Source organism: Leopardus geoffroyi, chromosome E1 (assembly GCF_018350155.1).
Source record: "Leopardus geoffroyi isolate Oge1 chromosome E1, O.geoffroyi_Oge1_pat1.0, whole genome shotgun sequence".
Taxonomy (NCBI): Eukaryota; Metazoa; Chordata; class Mammalia; order Carnivora; family Felidae; genus Leopardus; species Leopardus geoffroyi.
In genome coordinates this window covers 4,200,068-4,219,388 of record NC_059330.1, presented here as the reverse complement: position 1 = coordinate 4,219,388, position 19,321 = coordinate 4,200,068, and the positions used below count along the sequence as shown (strand labels likewise).

General features: G+C 55.1%; 1 protein-coding gene across 8 annotated transcripts in view; it reads left to right on the top strand.

The window, feature by feature from the left end:
- Positions 1 to 19,321, top strand: part of GAS7 (growth arrest specific 7) — a 217,687-nt gene that overhangs the window by 165,359 nt on the left and 33,007 nt on the right. For 7 of the 8 annotated variants that reach the window (XM_045487364.1, XM_045487370.1, XM_045487371.1 and 4 more), the window contains exons 4-5: positions 4,007 to 4,092; positions 12,582 to 12,635. In XM_045487364.1, coding sequence (XP_045343320.1) covers positions 4,007 to 4,092; positions 12,582 to 12,635 — 140 coding nt within the window. The remainder of the gene's footprint in view (positions 1 to 4,006; positions 4,093 to 12,581; positions 12,636 to 19,321) is intronic. The other variant, XM_045487368.1, reaches the window with a different exon arrangement.

The window sequence follows — 19,321 nt, the reverse complement described above, 5'->3', positions numbered from 1 at the left end:
GAGGGGGGGTGGGCGTGCGGGTGTCATGAACAAGACCCCGGGGCTCCTGGGTTCCTTAAGCTTGAGGAGAGAACTCAAGGGAGTTAGAAAGAAAGGGAGGGAGATTAGAAGGGGGGCTGTCCAGGGCTGAGTTTCTCATTTGGAAGGGTTAAGTCTACTCGTTGGGGTGCTCTAAGGGAACAGTGAGGCATGGAGGAGGGAACTTTCTCTGCTGGGGGTTGGAGCTGGAGGGAAGCAGGGCCACTGACCCCATGGATTCTGGGCGACGGATGTTGCGGACTCTTTTCTGTTGCTTGGCGTCTCTCGGGAACTCATGTTGTGCCCCTCCTGTCCGTTTTTATCCACTTCCTCTCCGACGCCCCTGAAGGCCTCCCTCTTTCCCTTTCTACCCAAACACCCGTCCCTTCTTCTGATGCATCCCTCAAGCCCCCCTCTCTTTGTTTTTAACCGCCCACAACGAGGGATGAAACATACATGTGCGTGTGTTTATATCTGTGCTGGAAATTATGAAAGTTACTACATAAGAGCTTCTGTTCCCTTTTTCTTCTCTTAGAAACAGCTGAAATGGGCATTTTCCTTTTTTCTTGTATCCCCAGAACGAATTGTGTCCCTTACGGCTATGAGTGATCATTGACCAATTTTATTTTATTCCACCTGCCCCCTGCTGCCCGGAGGCTGGAGGCCTCAAAAGCACCCACTTCTGGCCTCTAACTCTTGGTCAGCTGAGAGCCCAGAGGACTGGGAATAATCAGGAATGCTCGTGGGTAAGCCGTAACCGTTCAGGTCTCCACCAAGCACTTTTTCTGAGTGTGCCTGGGACTGGGGGCCTGAAACACAGCAACACCAGGTCAGGGCAGAGCTGCCGGATGGAGAGAAATGGTTGGATGCAAAATTATTTTTTCTTTCCCGGTAATTGTTTTGACATGGGGAGTAATTAGCCAGCAGCTGACAGCTCAGAACCGAAGTGAGAACAAGAGAACGGATTAGGGACAGAATGCCCCTGCGTTAGGCAGTTCCTGGCTGGCGTTAATGTGACAGACGGGGTGCCTGGGGGATGCTGGAAGCAGAAGGCAGACAGGCGTATACTGAGGGTGCACGTTTAGGTGCTGTGAGGGGGTCAGTGGGGGTCAGAAGGGCGGACCCTGCCCTCCAGGAGGCCCCCTGTAGGGACCCAACATCGTCAGAGGTGGTGACTGCTTCCAGGCTAAGACCTGCTCAGGTAAGAGTATACATATTTCGTGTTTGTAGTCAAACTGAACTGTGGCTCAGTTCTTCTGTTGTTTTAGGGTCAGGGTAATGCTGGCTTTGTGCAATAAACTGGGAAATTTGCCCCATGTTCCTAAAGCCAGGTGTGGTTTTTTCTAGGATTTTCTTTGTTGAGCGTTTGAATGCATTTGCCCGTAAAACCGTCTGGGTCCAGTGCCTTTTGGAGGAAGGTCATTTTTCAAAAGTTTTACTCATTTTGGTGTTTCTAGGGTCCTTTGAAGCCATTTTTAATCATTTGGGTCTTATGGAAGGTCGTGTATTTATTAGCACATAATTACAAATCATATGCTCTTGTATTTATAAAAAAATCTCTTACGAGATCTGCTTATGTGTTCTTTCTAATTCCACCTTCTGAGCATTCGTGCTCTCTCTCTGTCTCAAATTAGATGGGCTGACCTGCTTTTTTATTGCTGTGATTCCTCCCCCAGGGGCACACAAAGAGACTTGCCTGAGTTGTGAATGTCATCCTGCTTCCTAACCAATTCATTTCTGTTGCTGTATTTACACCCCCTCCTCATGTTTTCCTTTGGTTAATTTTACTGGCTTTTAAAATTTTTTCTAAATTATTATTTTTTTATTTTTTTAATGTTTATTTTATTTTTGAGAAAAAGCACGAGCAGGAAAAAGGCAGAGAAAAGAGAGAGAGAGACTCTGAGGCAGGCTCCAGTCTCCGAGCTGTCGGCACAGAGCCCGATGCGGGGCTCGAAGCCACAAACCATGAGATCATGACCTGAGCTGAAGTCAGATGCTTAACTGACTGAGCCACCCAGGCGCCCCTGAAGGCATTTACTTAAATTTCTGAGTGTTTGGGAGTTGGAGGGATAGGGAATTTGATATTTGTTCTTTGGCTATTATCTTCTTTTACTGCTTTGTGGTCAAAGAATGTGGCCAACGTTCTTTATGCCTTTTGCGATTTACTGACACTTTATTTGTGGCTTAAATATGCCCAAATCATTTTTTTTTTTTAAGTTTCTGTGGCTTGTTGGCAAAAGATGGTGCCTTTCTTTGTAGCGCGTGATGTTTGATATCTAGTTGATTAAATTGCTGGAATAGCCTCACTTTTGTCCACTGCTCAGTCGCATACGGAAAGCGGTCCGGTTTTCCCCTGTTGTCTTTAGATTCCGCACCACGTGAGTTTTATCCATTTCAGTCCTGTGCTGTTTGATAAGTAATAGTTCTCAAATGTTATGCCTTCATCGTGGGTTATATTTATCAGGGTAGGGCCCTTCTTGGCATGCTTATGCCAACTCGAGTGGATTCTCCTCGACGCCCCCCCAGCACCCTCCGATGCTCTTGGAAGCCCACCCCCTTAAGCTGGGGACTCATGGATAGCATCAGCATGTAACCACCTGCTAAGGGGCATGTGTGCAGACCAGGACTGTGGCTGGCCCAGCGGGTTAATTTGTTTCTTGCTTCCCCAAGCCACCTCCCTGGGGGCCACCTCCGTGCCCAGTTTTCGGTAGCCTTCCTGTGTCTGTGCCCAGCATTCTTCCAGGGGATCAGACCACCCTGCAGATCAGAGAGAAGCCTAGCTGTCCACGGGGGTCTGCCGAGTGGTCTGTGTTTCTGGTCGCAGGGGCTTATGGGTTTGTTTGTTTGTTTGTTTCTTACTGCAGGTGGTAGGGAATGGGAGGCATCCCCCACGTGAAAAAGGTCCTGCTTGGGGGCAGCCTCCATCACCCCATTGCTTGCTTCCAGCAAATCAGTAGGTGTCAGTGGCTTTCAGCCAGTCTCTCGCTTCTGGCCACATTCCAGGGCTCTCTCCATAAGAACCACGTGTTGGACCCCACTTTGTAGGTCTTTGGTTCGACCCGCATGGTGGATATGTTGTTCCAAGCCCAGGGCATAAGGGAGGCATGCTTCTCTGGTCTCCAGAGATCACACACGCTTGGGGTTCAGGGTGACTGGATTCAGGAACAGGAGTGACCTGCTTTCTCTCCATCTATACCCCTCTCTCCTTTTCATAAGTTACTCCATAACTCACAGCTCCTTTTGGCAAATACTGTGTCATTTGATTTTCTTTTTTAAAAACTATTTTGAAAATGTTTATTCATTTTTGAGAGAGAGAGAGAGACAGAGACAGAGCACGAGCCGGGGAGGGGCAGAGAGCGAGGGAAACACAGAATCGGAAGCAGGCTCCAGGCTCCGAGCTGTCAGCCCAGAGCCCCACGTGGGGCTCGAACCCACGAACTGCGAGATCATGACCTGAGCCGAAGTCGGACGCCAAAGTGACTGAGCCACCCAGGCGGCCCGTGTCTTGTGTGATTTTCATGCCAACAGGGTAGATTTGGAGATTGGGGAGAATTGTCCCCATTTTCCAGATCCAGCTCACCGAGCTCAGTAAGCTCCACGTAACCACGAACCGCAGGCAGGTAGTGGACGGGCCACCTGACTCTGTGGAAGGAGGCTGGACCCTTGACGGGCACCAGTGGCCACAACTGATGTGGCACTTTCGGTGATGGCTGTTAGACTCTCGTGACCCCACCTCCCATTTCAGCACGTCCCCCGCTGGTTCAGGAAGAAACGTGGTTCCCCCAGGAGTTCCGCCATTGGGTGCTGGGGGTTAGAGAGATGTGTGCCAGCCTTTTCTGGCTCCGTGAATACCGGAAAGATCCCGAGAGATGGTCCCGGCCGTGCGAGACGTCTCAGAGCCAGGCAGGAGAAGGGGCTGTGGTTACAGGCAGCCGGTGTTGCCCGCCTGTGGCCAGCGCAGCTTCTGAGCCGTGTTTCTCTCCCGCAGTGAATGGATACCACGCGGCAGGGACCCCAGCGCACCCTCCCGAGACTGCCCACATGAGTGTCCGAAAATCCACCGGTGATTCCCAGGTAAGGGGTCCTGTGACGGGAGGTAGTGGGGGGGGTGGTCAGTCATGCAGGGCCAGGGGGCTGTCGTCAAGACGGTGCGTCCTGGGGGTCCGGGGGACGGCAGTGCAGGTCTGGTTGGTGTAGAAAGCGGTTGGTGTATCTGGGTCGTTCCCACGTGCCATGATTGGAGGAAAGCGGGTGACTGCCTTGCGGGTTTTCTCTAGGACTTGCCGGCGGCTGGGGGCGGGGGGTGATTTTGGTGGATCGTAGGGCACAGGGTTCCATCCTGCCGTCTGGATTCCTGTTACGTAGAGTCTAGGTTTCCGTCGCTTTGTGAGTATGGATGGAAGCGGGCGATTTGCTTTCTGTGCACCCCCCCCCCCACCCCCACGTGAAATTTGTTCTCATACTTGATAATCTAGCACAGAGACCACAGTAGGATGAGAGGACATGGGGGAAAGGCTTAAGATTCCCATCCTGGCTTCTCCATCGTCACATCCGTTGGCATTGATGCAGACACACATCTGTACCTTTCCCGTGTCACAGGTGAGGCCACGGAGTCTTAGACCGCTCAGGTGACTCAGGCAGGTTCACACGGTTACCAAGCGATCAGACCGGACTCTGACGCCGAGCCCCGGGGTGCTCCTAGTTTGCGTTAAGCTGTGTCCGAGGAACGAAGGATCGGCTTGTTCTAGTCTGTCCGTAAGTTCTGTCCAGAAGCTGTTCTGAGTGAAGGCCCCAGAGTGCAGCAGTCCTTTCCAGGAGCTCCTCTGCCAGGCCCCAGGGTGAAAATGGCAGTGGTGATACCTGTGTTGGCTGCTGTGCGGGATGACCGTGGCCGCTTATCCCCAACAGCGGGTGCCCCGTGCCCTTCAGAGCAAGGCCTTGTGATCTGTTGCTGAGCTCAGCCAAGCTGTGACACTTGGCAGTCACACAGACAGGAGTGTTCATTTTTGGAAACCTTGTTCGGTCGGGCCCAGGTTAATTCAGCTAACGCTCTGGGAAAGAAATCGGACGTCCGTCTGGGCCAAGGCTTCTCCCCTTTTGACGGACTTCCTCATCACCCAGGCCTCTTGTTAAAAATGTAGGTTCTGGGGTGCCTGGGTGGCTCAGTCGACTTCGGCTCAGGTCATGATCTCGCGGTTCGTGGGTTCGAGCCCTGCGTCGGGCTCTGTGCTGATGTCTCGGAGCCCGGAGCCGCTTCAGATTCTGTGTCTCCCTCTCTCTCTGCCTCTCCCCGGCTCGCGCGCTCTCTCTCTCTCTCTCTCTCTCAAAAATGAATAAACATTTTTAAAAATGTAGATTCTGATTCAGAAAGACTAGGAGGGACCCTGAGGTTCTGTGTTTCCAACCAGTCCCCGGATGATGCTGATGATGTAGGTCAGGGGACCGCGACTTTAGCCGCGAGGACCCGGGCACAGACGATAGGACACAGCATGTGAATGGTAACCGCTTTGCTCCCCTGCTCATGGCACACGTCCCTCCCAGCCCTGGCACTGTGTGTTTTCTGCTGAGCCCCCAAACTGCCCCTGCCGATCTATGTGGGACGAACCTGACTTTTACCACCCGGCTGCATGGTGATTTCTGAAGACGTCAGCCTAGGTCCTTCTCTGCTGTAACAGAACAGAAAAAGCTGGTGTTGGCTTGGGTACATCAAGAAGAATATTGGAAACATCCCCCCCCCCCGTCATTCTTGCTTTTTTCTCTGATAGAACATAGTACCCCCCACCCCCAAAGACAGTGACGTTACTACTAAACCTTTTTGTTTTTTAACGTATATGGATATAACCATCTCAGAAGCTGACTTTTGACCCAGGAATTTCCCCCTCCAGTATCTGTGCTCGGAACACATCCACGGATTCTGATTTATGTGCGAAGCATCATTTACGGTACTACCCGTGTTGGGTCCAACCTGTCTAGCAACACGGGATGGGTAAAATGGATTTTGGCACTGAATATCCATCCAGCCTGCTATATCATGCAGACACGAGAAAGCTGTTTTCTGAAGAATATATAATGATTCAGGGAAATGCAGAGAGAACAAGCACACACACCTCTCAAAAATAAATACTAAAAAAAAAATTTTTTTTTAAAGGGGCCCCTGGGTGTCTGTCGGTTAAGCGTCCAACTTCAGCTCCGGTCATGATCTCGCACTCACAAGTCCGAGCTCCGTGCCGACAGCTCGGAGCCTGGAGCCTGCTTGGGATTCACTCTCTCCCTCTCTCTCTGCCCCTCCCCTGCTTGCACATACATGCTGTCTCTCGAAATAAATAAGTTAAAAGAAAAAAAAAGAATTGTCCAGTTAGAAAACACACACGGTGTTGAGGTTGAGAAACCTTGGCCTAAGGTACTTTTTGTTTTCTCTGCAGTTTGCAGTATTTTTCGCATTGCCTGGAATGAGGACGTTTTACTTTAATGGAAGGCAGACACAGTGAGCAGTGGTAGAAACAAGGTTCTGGTCCCTGGGGACGCAGAGCAGGCCAGCTCTGGAGACCCCGGCCTGGACAGGCCGTGACTGCTGAGGGGCAGGTGGAAATTGAGTGTGTATTCTTTTTGGATGGTAACATTGAGCGTTGATGTGTCATCAAAGTAACAAAAATAGGGGGCGCCTGGGTGGCTCAGTGGGTTAATCGTCTGACTCCATTTTGGCTCGGGTCATGATCTCATGGTTCGTGAGATCGAGTCCCGTGTAGGGCTCTGCACTGACCGCACAGAGGGCTTAGGATTCTCTCTCTCCCGCTCTCTCTGCCCCTCCGCCCTCCCACCCTCAAAAATGTTAAAAAAAAATGTCTTCAAGTAACAAAAATAAATAACACAGCGCGTGGAGAGAGCAAATACGCAGTGGTTCACCGCTTCCCACGACTGGAATGTAGCATGTTGGGTTTTTTTTTTTTTTTTAGGCAGTGGAAGGATTCTAGAAGGCGCTGGTTTCCCACAAAGGTGCTTGGGGCCAATCACAGAAAGAGGATGAGTTTTATTGTTTACAGAGCCAGCAAGCTATCCCCAAAGTAAACAGGGCGCTCTTTGACATGCAAAGTATTACTCACGCTATCCCTGTGAATTATAATGAACAGCAATTAGGACTTTGTAATACCTGGAGAGTGAATGAATGAGCAAACGAACACATGGCCGGTGGAGATACAGGGTAGGGGGCTGGGCCAAGCAGCTTGCCCAGGGTTTGCTCAAAGCCCTCTATGGTGTTTTTTTTTTGTTTTTTGTTTTTTTTTTTCTGTTCTCTGCTCCTCCTTAAGCAGGCTAATCAGGGAGATTAAAATGTTGGGGGTGGGGAGTGCATACCTGATCTTCCCGGGCCACCAGGAATGTGTCCCCCACCGTGCCCCCGTCGTGGACAGGACTGATGCAGGCTGGGTGCCTTCCTGGTCCTCCCCAAGTCCTGGGAGACCAGATGGCCCGGCACAGGTGGTGGTGGCCTGGCGCCACCTAGTGTAAGTTTTCCAGCCTGCAGCCTTGGGGTGCGTTGCCGGGGTATCGGATAAATGGGGTCCACCTGATTGCGAGGCTGGGGTGTCAGAGGCTGATAGTCTTACTGGCCTTTGTTGGAAGCACATCCTGGTCTGTCCCCTGCCTGCCCGCCTGTGATGGGCTCCCTCTCGGATACCTGTGCAGGTGGGGTGGGGGTCACACAAGGGATCTGCCCCTGGAGCCCAGGCCCTTTGGTGGCCAAAGTTGTTCTGGCTTCCCATGAGCATCCCCCAGGAAGACCCAGGAGAGGAGACAGGGGCTGGGACCAAAGGCTTGGAAACTGAAGGGTCCCACCGGAGAAGGGAGTTTGAGGTAGACTCCTCTACCCGATGGGGCTTCCCTTGAGCCCAGCCACACATGTTGCATTGAGTGTCTCCTCCTTGGCCAGGCATTGACTCGCAGGCACATAGCCCAGCCCCTGCCTTGCTGGAGAAGGCACGAGATAAACAAGTGTTTTGTGTCAGCAGTGGTACGGGCTGGAGGGAAGTGTGTGTCCCTGGGACCTGGCCGGTGACGGTCAGTGATGGCAGAAACGTCAGTGATGGGCTTTGTAGGAAAAGGTGCGTAAGCTAAGACTGGACAGATGAGTGAGGGTTTAGCCTGGCACAGGGTGGTGGTGGGAACAGCCTTCCAGGCGGAGGGAACAGCACACGTGGATAGCCGGAAGGGGAAGGAGGGCAGTGGTTTCAGAGAATCCACAGCGGCCAAGTGGGGCTGTGGTTTACAGGCTCAGCAGGTGTCAGGAGGGCGGAAGGTGGGGCCGGCCGAGTCTGCACAGGCCTACTGTGAGGGGCTTGGGTTTTATTCTGACAGTACAGGGAAGTATCGAGAGGCTTCATTCTGGATCCCGCCTGCCGAGGAGGTAGGGCTGGGAGACGGGGTCAGAAGACGTGCAAAGTCTGGGTTTGCATGGCAGTTGTGAACGTGCAATGCAGTCCACCCAGCTCTCCCTTTGTGGGTGACCACCCTTGTGGGTCCTCACCGCATGGTAACAGCAGAGTGGCCCGGGCCAGAGAGGAGGAAACCAGGCTGGGGAGGGACTCTTAAAAAAGGAGAGAAACTTTCCAGAATCCTAGGCAAAGGACATTTAAAAACAAACACACTTTTATTGGAGTGCCTGGGTGGCTCAGTCGGTTAAGCATCCGTCCCTTGATTTCGGCTCAGGTCATGATCTCGCGGCTCGCGGCCGCTGAGCCTGCTTGGGATTCTCTGTCTGTCTCTCTCTGCCCCTCCCCTGCTCTCTCTCTCAAAGTAAATAAACTTTAAAAAAAAAAAAATAAACTTTTATTATGGACACTGGCACATCCCAAGGCTAAAGTCCATCCCACTTTTACAGGTGGATACATTGGTTGCTGTATCTTTTTACTCTGTTCCTCTCTCTCCGGAGATGTAATTCATCCATTTACAACATACAGTGTTGCACGACCATCAGGAGCAATCCATTTTAGAGCCCTTTGATCACCCTGGAAAGAATCCCCAAAAGTCTTGGGCACCCACTAATCTGCTTTCTGCCTGTCTCCGTAGGTGAGCCTCTTTCTTCTGGACATTTCATAGAAGTGAAAGGGCACCACGCAGGGCCTCCCTGTGTCTGGCTTCTTTCACTTACAACAATGTTTCAAGGTCTGCGAATGTTGCAAATGGAGTGACACTGTGTTCCTTTCCCGGGGCCACGTAGTATCCCATCCTGTGGACTTAACCATTTTATCTCATCTGTGGCTTTAGCTCCTTTTAATCTAGACTGTATTTTCCCCACACATTTGTTCTTTCTGTCTTGCCCCACGGTGGCTGTTTGTGGGAAGAGCCCAGGTCAGTTGCAGAGTGACCCTGATGCATTATCTACTTCTTTTCTTCTGCTTAGATTCAGGGTTAGCAGTTTTGGCAAAGCTTTCTGCCTCCTGGGGCTTCTCAGGTTAGCACCCCTCCAGCGATGCGGAGTTTGAGCTCCCGGTTAGTGCGATGGCCCCTTTGCAAGGGCGCATTTTCCCTTTCTGATTAGCCAGTAATCTGGGGGTGGGGGGACGGTAAGGGTGATACTGTTCCTCAGTGCTTCAGCATCCTTGGTGACCGTGGCCTGGATCCGTTTTGACTTTGGGGTTTGCAAATGGTAATTTTCTGATTCCTTAACCATTTTTAGGGGCTTTCTTCCATAAAGAAATACCGCATACACCCCCCGCCCCCTTTGCTGCCTTTTAAGTTACTCGTTTTCGGTCGTTATTCACAATCATGCCCAAATTGTCCCAAATTTGGCTTGTTGGACCCTCTCTCTGCTGGCGCCTGGGTCCTTTGGTGAGGCCACATTGTTCTTTGCCCTGTTTCTTACCTCCCAGAACAATTGAATGCCAGATCTGTCTGGCATCTGGAATGAGCTATTTCTCCAAGGGACTCGGTTCCTTTTAGTATGGAATAGTATTTAGAAGCCAACTTCTGGCTAGTAGGTGTTCTCCCTGTGATGGAGGTGTAATTCCTTCCGGGCCTTTTTGTGAAGTGCTACAGGTGTGTGTGTGTGTGGCTGGGTGTGATGTGTGGATGTGAGGACACGTATGTATATATAGTGCGTGTATGTAGGTGATGTTGGGGCAGCAGGCACAGACCACTGGCAGCAAGGACAGAGCCTGAGCTGCCCGGAAGGGCTTGGCGTCACCCTGATCAGCCCTGGCTGAGACTGAGCATCCAGGAGGGCAGAGAGGGCGGGGGAGGGGGGCAGAGGACCCCTCCCCCCCCATCGTCAATGCCATTACTCGCACTCCTGTCCTGGCCCCAGTTACAGGGAGGAGGGCCACCTCTGCGTCCGGCTGCATTCCACAGAGCCTTGGACACGGTGGTCCCCAGGTCAGTGACTGTGGATGATGATCTTTCTTGACCCCTGTGGAGCCACCTGGAAAACAAGAGATTGTCCCTGGTCTCAAAGTGCGGAGCCGGCAGAATATTGAGAAAAGCAAGACTCAGCCGTAGGCTCCAGTTTCACTTGCCTCGTGACTCTAGACAAATGAGTTCGTTTCCGCAAGCCTCAGTATCCCCATCTGTGCAATGGAGGCGGTGCCTCTGAATTCGCGGAGTCTGGGAGGATTACGCAGGTTTGAGTATGTCTGATGCCTAGGCTGGTGTCTCCCTCCTTCTGAGAGTTTCCCCCCTCGTCCCCGTCGTCAGCGTCGATATGGAGACTGGTTGCTAGTGCATTAGCTGACATCCTGGTGGGCGAGAGCTCGGAATGTGGTGGCAATGTGTGTCGATGGTGGGGAGAACCCATGCTGGAGTGTCCCCTTCCCCTTTCCCCTCCCCGGCATGGGTTTGTTTGGCCAGTGCCTCTGCGTGGATGAACCTGAGAGAGACCCCCACACCTGCCACAGGATAGTGGCACTCGAGCTCCAGCCACGTGGCCTCGGTCTTCCTCCCAGTTTGGGCACATGCCCTGGGCGACCACTGATAGCTCGAGACGATTCAGGGGAAGGTCTTGCGTCGTTGTTCTGGAAATGTCTGGGGAAGCTGTGGCTGGTCACACGCTTGAGCCGGTGCGGCTGCCATAGTAAGGGAGCCTGGATGAATGACACCACGTAGATCAGTGTGTCCCCAAGGGAGGCCCCCGGACTCTGCTTCAGAGGCGCTGGCCCACCTGATTGCTGCCGGCTCAGCTCCGGGGGGTGCGGCCGGGACCCGATTTGGGGCCAGTGCCTGTTGATTCTGATGCCCTCCAAAGCTTGTGGACCGTCGATAGCAACCGGTGAAATCGAGGCTCAGAGGAGGCCCGTGGCTTGGCAGGGCGTCCAGAGTACTGAGTTTATTTCCTCGCCCGGGACATGACTGATCTATAGAGTTCTTTTAGCTGGACGGTCAGAGGGCATCCGCTTCCATTAATGGACTTCCCTTACCAGCCCAGGTCGATCTGGATGGGAGTAAAGGAATGAGGGAACCACAAACAGGGACTCAGTCAAGCTCCCTGTTTTGTGTGGTGAGCAGCTGAGATCCTGAGGCAGCGCTGACCCCTACCCCCACCCCCACCCCCCCCCCCACCCCACCGATGCTCATCCTTGCCGGTGGTCCGGGCTTTGCTGGCCCTGGATGGGGGGCTGCTGGTTCCCTGAGGCTGGATGGAGGGACCTCTCTCTCTGAGCCTTTTCTAGGAAGTGTCAACAACCACGTCCTTAAGTTTCACTAGAGAAAGAAGGCTGTGGGTCCCACGTCATGCGTGTACCCCACGCACCGTGTGGCTCAGGACAGTCTGGGACCCTGTTGACTCGTTAATGTAACTGCTGATCGTGGGGCAGTGACGACCCAGGATCGACCTGCCCCTTTAGGCTCCTGTGACCCATTTAGTGTTTTCAGCTTAGGAATCCTTAATTTTCTGCACCAGGACCATCCTAGGACCGGGGCAAGATGTTGAGGACCTGGGGACGGAGGCATTCGGGACCCTAGTTTGCTTGCAGGCAACAGGAAAACATAAAAAGGCAATCCAGAGCCTGAATGAATAAGAGCCTCAACTCGCCTCTGCCGAGAAATCCCTCCTGCCTCCCTCCCACGTCACGGAGGTGGCCGAGCCCGCCCCCCCTCACCCCGCCAGCCATGCACTTTCCGCGGCTTGAGGATTGGACATGTCGGACCCTGGGGATTCAGAATAAAAAGTCATGGAGGTGGTGGCCTGCTTTAACTCTCTGTTCTCGGGTGTCTTCTGCGGGTTCGGGCAGCAGGCGGACCGGTCTGCCAGCAGAGGGCAGCTGAGGGGTTAACTGCCCGAATCAGGAACTGGGAGAAGAGGGAGACCTGGTTTGGAGCTGTGCGGGAGGCTTCCTCCTGTTTGCCTTCAACGCAGGGGGCCCCCCCGGAGCAGTGTGGGGTCCGGGCCACCCCTGCCTGCCCTCTTCCAGAACATGGTGACTTAAGGGTTAATGGCAGCTTGAGCATCTGCCCCCCCGCCCAACTTCCCCAGCAAGGGGCCTCCACTCATCCCCCCTGCCTTCGGGGAGCCCGAACAGAAAGCGCAAAGGTCCAGGATGGAGAACAGCTTTGATGATGTTTCTTGCCTCTCTCCCCAGAACCTGGGATCCTCATCACCAGGCAAAAAGCAGAGCAAGGAGAACACCATCACGGTGAGTGACTCCCCGCTGGGTGCTGCTCCCAGGTTGGGTAGGTTGGACGAGCTCTGGGGCTTTCTGCCATGCTGGGTGGTTGCCATGGCAATGTGGACCGCTGAGCTGAGCGGAAGCCCAGCCTGGCAACTGGGGAGTTCCAGAGCTTGGATGTAGCCGAAATGCCCCCTGCCTCCCCCACCCCCGCCCTCCACCCCGACCCTTCTGTTGATTTCACTCCGGATGACCGATGATGACCGAGTGCAGGCGTGGTGGGATCGATGCAGAAGCCGTGGCTGGCGGGCGGGGGGGTGGTTGGAAGGGGGGTGGGCCATACTCCGCCTAAGCGACATGACATGTAAATTACACCCACTGGGGCTTGCTTTCACGCAGGGTGACTTCTAGAAGGTACCAAAGTTAAAAAACAGAGAAAGCACCCTAAGAATAGAGTTCCTGACGGGAGCAGGCGGCTCCTGCCTGGGGTGGCCAGACCGCCTCCTGGGGCTCTTGCAGAAGCCCGCCAAGCTCCCACGTGCAGGCTGAGGAGGGCACCCCTCTACACACACACACACACACACACACACACACACACACACACACACACCAGCCACATGTTGGGGGCAGATGCATCGTCCGGCTGCTCAGACAGCCAAGGGCTCAGAGACGTGAGAAGTGTGGTCCTGGGTTTGCTGTTTGGACACAGGTGCCCCGGAGCCGGGAATGGGGACCTGCTCTCCCGGGCTCTGTCTGCCACAGGCAGCTCTGAGCCGTTCTGACCACCCCCACGGAGATGACCCTGACAGTGGTTATGCCTTCCCTGGCTGGTAGAGGCTGCAAATCCTGCTTTGGAGGAAAGAGAGGTTTGCATGCACAACGACATCAGTAGCAACAGTTGCTGCCCCTTTGGTGTGCACTTATTATGCACCAGTAGTGTTCCGAGCGGCTCATTTCGCTCTCCGCTCACCGTGTGAGGGGGAGGGGACAGAACCAGTGTTGTGAACAAGGGGTCTGAAGGCAGAGGGTCCGTTACAGCACCTGCGAGCTGCACGGCAGCCTGGGACAAGTGTCTCTGCCCCTTTGGGTCTCAGTGTCCACGTCTGCACAATGGGGAGATGGTGGGTGTCTGTGCCTCGGGGATCGTGTGCGGACTAAATGAGTCTGTACACAGAAAGCACTTAGAACAGAGCTTGTAGTCAGTGCTCTGTGTCTAGTCGCCTTCTCGACCCGGTTTACAGATGAGGAAACTGAGGCACACAGCCATATACCTCTCCCGGCTGGGAAGCATCGGGATTCGAGACCTGTGCTGTCACCTCCTGAGAGCGGGGCCTGAGTCCAGGGCAGACCTCCTGAGGGCATCTTCCTGCCACTTTAGGGTGCCATCGACTGCCCCAGAGCAAGGCAGGAGCCCCTAAAGTTCCCTGAAACGGGGAAAGAGGAAGAAGAAGACAGGGAGCGTAAGTGGGAATTGTAGAAGAAAAGTCCAAAGCAGAAACGGAAAGCAGAAAGCAGTTGCCGGGAAGGGGGAGACAGTCTCAGGCCCCAGGGTGGGGCCCCCGTCACCCACCTGCTGTGCCTTGCCTTTGAGCCTTTGAGCTGGAGCTTGGGGCATCCTCTGAGCGCCCTGGGCCTCGCCCCGGGGTCTCCTCTCCAGCACACCTTGTTCACCGGCCCCCCCGGGCCCCGTGTCCTCCCTCCTCTTTCCACTGACCTACATCGGTGCCTCTCCGAGCTAGCCTGCAAAGTGCAGTCGGCCGCCACAGCCTCCGGGGAGCTTACTTAAAACGCGGGTTCCTCGAAGGATTCCTGGACCTACGACCTGGTTGGTCTGGGACCCCAGCCGGAGTCTGCCAGTTTTTGCTGGAGAACCTGAGGATGGGAGGGATTGGCCAGAGGGTGCAGAGCAGCTCCCCGGTCTTGGGGCTGGGTCCGCCGGCTGCGTGCCCCCAGGTGTCCAGATGGGTGAAGGCCTGTGTGCTGTGCCTCCCCTCTACCCTGTCCCTACATCACTCGCTCCCTCCCTGCCCCGTCCCCAGCCCTTCCTCTGGGCTCTGATCCTCCAGAGCTCATGGTTTTCCAGGGAGGAGACCCACAGGGCCACTGGGACGGGGTGGGGGCAGGGGGTACGGCCCAGCTCCTGGGGTGCAGGAAACCCCTCCTGGTGAGTGGGGACGACGGGGTGAGCAGTCTCCCACCCTGTCACCCTGTCGGGGTGCAGATCCCACGGAGCAGACGCTTAGAGCGATTCACCCGGATGCTTGCTGGGCAGCAAAGAGTCATGCGTCCAGGTCCTGGTCCGGGTCTGCGTCTTCGTGGGGGCTACGGAGCCAGGATTGAGCTCGATTCTGAGATTCCAGCCTCCCCCTCCCGCTGGTGGCCCGGAGCACGCCTTGGGCAGGGCCAGCTGTGGACCGGATTGCTTGATGAGGAATGACAGGCACTAAGGGCAGCTCGCAGCCCTCGGCACAAACACGACGTGTCAGAATCTAGACGATTCCAGAGAAGATGACAATTACACCACCACACTCCCGTCCTGGAAGGAAGGTTCTGGGGACTCTTGTGGTCCTCAGTCTCCGCTTCCTGATGTGACCCGGCGGGCACCCTGGAACCCTGGGTGGGAGCCCGAGGGCGGGAGGTGAACCCCCCGGGTCGCTTCTTCTCTGCTCCCACAGACCTCGGCTCTGACTTTCCCCCTTCCACGCCCTCCCAGATCAGCCTCCCTCCAGAAGCACAGTCAGAGCCAGCTGCCCAGATAGGTGGGTGAGGGACCGTGGCCTCTGCCCTCCAGCACAGCCTCCGCATGGGGCCGGGACTGGGGGCCGCGGGTGATGCGCTCAGGGACTCCCCGCATCGGGGCCCAGGGCGCGGGTCGAACCTGTGCTCAGCAGGGAGGGGAGGGGCTTCCTCCATTTATCTGAGGGTTGGAGAAAACGGGGTTGGTGTCAGCATCAAGATGCTGCAGGTCGAGGATGGTGATTTCAGGAGGAGCGAGGGTGGAGGGGTGGCTCCCAGAACCAGAACTTCTCGCAAACGGTATTCATGGAGAGGCAGACCCCCTCTCCTCCGTGTTGAGCACCCCTTCCTGCCTGAACCCCTGCCTTGGATAGGAGCGTAGAAGGCGGTGCGACTAAAGTGGAAAGCCAGACTGTCTGACTTCAGACTGTGACTGCACTGTTAGTTACGCACAAGCTGTGTGATCTTGCATAACTTACCTAACCTCTCTGTGCCTTCGTTTCCTTCTCTGTAGCATGGGGATAATAATAGCACCCGCCTGCCAGGGTTGGCATGACGACTGAGTGAGGCGATAGGTGTAAAACAGAACGAGTTACTGGCTCTTAGCAGGGGATGGTTCCTTAGGACGCCCCCCCCTCCCACCCCGCGCCCCGTGTCTGCTGGGAGGAAGACGATCCGTGGAGCTCTGGCGGTGCCCGGGCGGCCTTGGGAGGAGGGCTGGTCCCTGGGGAGCCTCCCTGGTGGCCAGGGTGGGGGTTCTCCCTCCAGTGCGCCCCCTCTGCTGCGGCCAGTGTGTGTACCCCGCGAGTAGCCCAGTCAGGTCACTGTGCTTCAGGGCACTTTCCGGGCTGCCGTGCCTGCAGGGTGCCCCTCCGGCCTCAGTTTTGACTGCTCCCTGGCTCCCCAACTGTGGGGTGCATCCTGAGACCTCGGGCCTTCCCCCCCCCGCCACAACTCTCTGTACCTCCCACCCCCTGTCTGCCAAACCCTAACTCTCTCATTACCTAAATCTCTCTCTCTCTGATTCCTCCCCCAGTCCCTCGCCCTTCCTGCAGTCCCAGCACCATGTTTAAGCCCAGTGGTATATTTATCCCAAAGTGGTGCCATTACCTTCTCACTTGTCTGCCTTCCTTGTGAGGCTGTAAGACCGTTGAGGACAGAGAGCATTCTGTCCGTCTCTGGCCCTTGAGTCATCGCACCAAGAAACCCTTCCTGAGCTCCCATCGGGGGCTGTGCTTGCCAGGCAATAGGGAAACAGCAGGGAAAGGGTCTCCCTCCCCTCGTGGGGCAGACTGTCTGGCAAGAAAAGAGATGCTAATTAAGCAGTCATGAGAAGTGTAATTACCAATGCGTGTGTGCAAAGGGCTGGAAGGATCTAGCAGGGTCTGTGGGTCCAAGTAGCCACTCAGCAGATGTTTGCATGGGAAATGGCCGAGCAAGGGGTCCGCCGAATGAACGGCTCTGGGTGGAGGCCTTGAGCTCTGTGGTCAGCCCAGCTCTGCTTCGGATTCTTGCTTTCTGTGACCCTCGGGTTTTCTTCTTGCAAAAATGAGGCCCGTGTTAACCCAGCTGGCGGGGTTGCTGGGATGACGACCTGGGAGTGAATGCATGCAAGGCCCCTGGTGGGGTGTCCGAGTGAGGGCTGTCCACTGATTCCCCCCCCCCCGCCCCCCCAGGGGTGGAGGGGGGTGTTAACAGCTGCCTCCTGGGGTGGTGGTTGGGGGGAGGGAGGCCGGCAGGATGCAGTTCTCCAGTCGCCCACCAGGAGGCGCAGGGCTCTGTAAGCATTGGGGAAGTGCCCCCCCCCCCCCCCCCGGGACAGCTGGGAGCCAGCTTGTCCCCAAACCAGAGTTGGTACAGGCGGGAGACAGGCACCCTGGGGTCCCCAACCAGTCTGTCCAAGGACCTGTGTCCTCACCGAGTGGTAAGAGCAACAACAGGGATGAGCCCTTACCCTCCCCTCCTGTCTCCCCCAGCCCAGACAGCTCCCTTTCAGTGGTTGTGATGGGGCCACGTGTGGGACCCCTTGCCTCTAGACGCCGACAGGACACCCTAGAAGACACTTGTGTCCACTTCTGGGTACCACCATGCCCCCCCCCCCCCCGGTTCCGTGATCCTTAAGACCCAGTCTAATGTCACGGTTAATTTGCCATTAGATTTGTTTGAAATTTTCACGGACCACATTATTAAGCAAGACAAAGATGCCTCGCGATCGCTGTTATCTTTGGACACAGGAGTAGCCAGAACATGAAATAAGGAACACGTGAAGCTTTGCAATCCAGCCCTCGTTTCCACGATTCGACGGGAGATGGGTGTGGCGGTCGGTCATTGAAGCCCCGGAAGGAGATTCCCCTCTGGACACGCCTTGAGCGGCAGCCTGGAGAGAGGGTGTGGGGAGACCGTTGTCTGCTGTGGGGATTGAGAGGTGGCCCTCCCTCACCGCCCACAGCAGGCTCCTGCAGGCCAGGGACACCTTGGGGCGGAAATTCCCCACCCTAGGGGGTCCCTCGCACCTGCACTTTGACCTTGGTGGAAACCCGTGCTCCCTGTTTCTGGGGTTCTCTGGGTTATTCCTGCCACTCCGTCTTTTCCTTCAGAGTGGGAATCTCAGCCCTTCCTTCCACCAGATGTCAGGGTCTGGGAGGAGGGGGGTCCTGTCCTCGGCTGGGACTTCTCCCTTGCTCTCCCCCCCGAGACTACAAGGAAGACCTGTGCCCCTGGCAGCAGAGGGTGGGGCCCCGAACCCCAGGACGCGGCTGGGGGCCCGTGAGCCCGACTCAGCTGGCAGAGGAATTTGGTCGTCCTTATTAGCATCTTTAACTTTGAATCACTTGCCAGCATTTAAACATTGAGACGCTTTGCCTAAGAGTCCTGATTTTTGGCTTCTCTTGAGTCGGCTCTTTGTGCCGGCTTGACACCAGTCGGGAGGAGCTAGGAGGAATCCGCTGGCTACCCGCATCTCCGCAGACCCCACCTCTTCCCAAGGCCGAGGTTGCTCGCTCCCCCCTCCCCTCTGCCCCCACGCTGCAGTTTCTGACCCAAGTGGCGCCTGTACCTTGTTTGTTTGCATGGCTGCTTGGCTTTGGAGTTGGTGGCCTCTCTCCAGAACCCCTGGGGTTTTCTTTTTCTTTTAATTTTTTTAAAGTTTATTTATTTATTTTGAGAGCGAAAGAGAGAGAGAGAGAGACAGAGAGAGAGAATGCTAGCAGGGCAGGGGCAGAGAGAGAGGGAGAGAATCCCAAGCAGGCTCTGTGCTGTAGAGCCTGACATGGGGCTCGAACTCACGAACCGGGAGATCATGACCTGAGCCGGAACCAAGAGTCAGACGCTTAAGCGACTGAGCCCCCCCAAGCGACCCCAGGACCCCTGGGTTTTCTGCACAGCTCTTGCCTTGATCATCAGACGGCCCCCAATGCAGCAGCTCCAGGCTCCGTGGTGAGAGTTAAAGTCTGCAGGGTGAGGCTCTGTGGCTCCCACAAAGGACACAAACGAGCAGGTTCCACAGGAGCGGATCCCGGGCTGGAAACAGGCCCAGCAAAAGCAGTGGTAAAACCACTTCCCCCTGGCGGGCAAGCTTGGGCAGGAAAAGTGTGAGACGGGTCCCAGGAATGTCTGCACTGCCCTCTCCTGGGCGAGGGCCAGCCCCGAGCACACATCCTGGACCATCTTTTCAGACGCTCTTTGTTCGTAGAATAAATATTGTGAAATGAAACGCACGAGGTAACCTGTCGCCCTGACCCTCAACCACAGAATTCCTTTCTCTGGAAGCAAACGATGTTATCGGCTTCCAGAAGTATTCCGTACGTAAATAACCAAATGTGTGCGTATTTTCTCTCTCTCTCTCTTGTTTTTTTTTTTTTTTTCCCTATGCAAATGGTAGCATACTCTTTTTTTTTTTTTTTTAATTTTTTTTTTTCAACGTTTATTTATTTTTGGGACAGAGAGAGACAGAGCATGAACGGGGGAGGGGCAGAGAG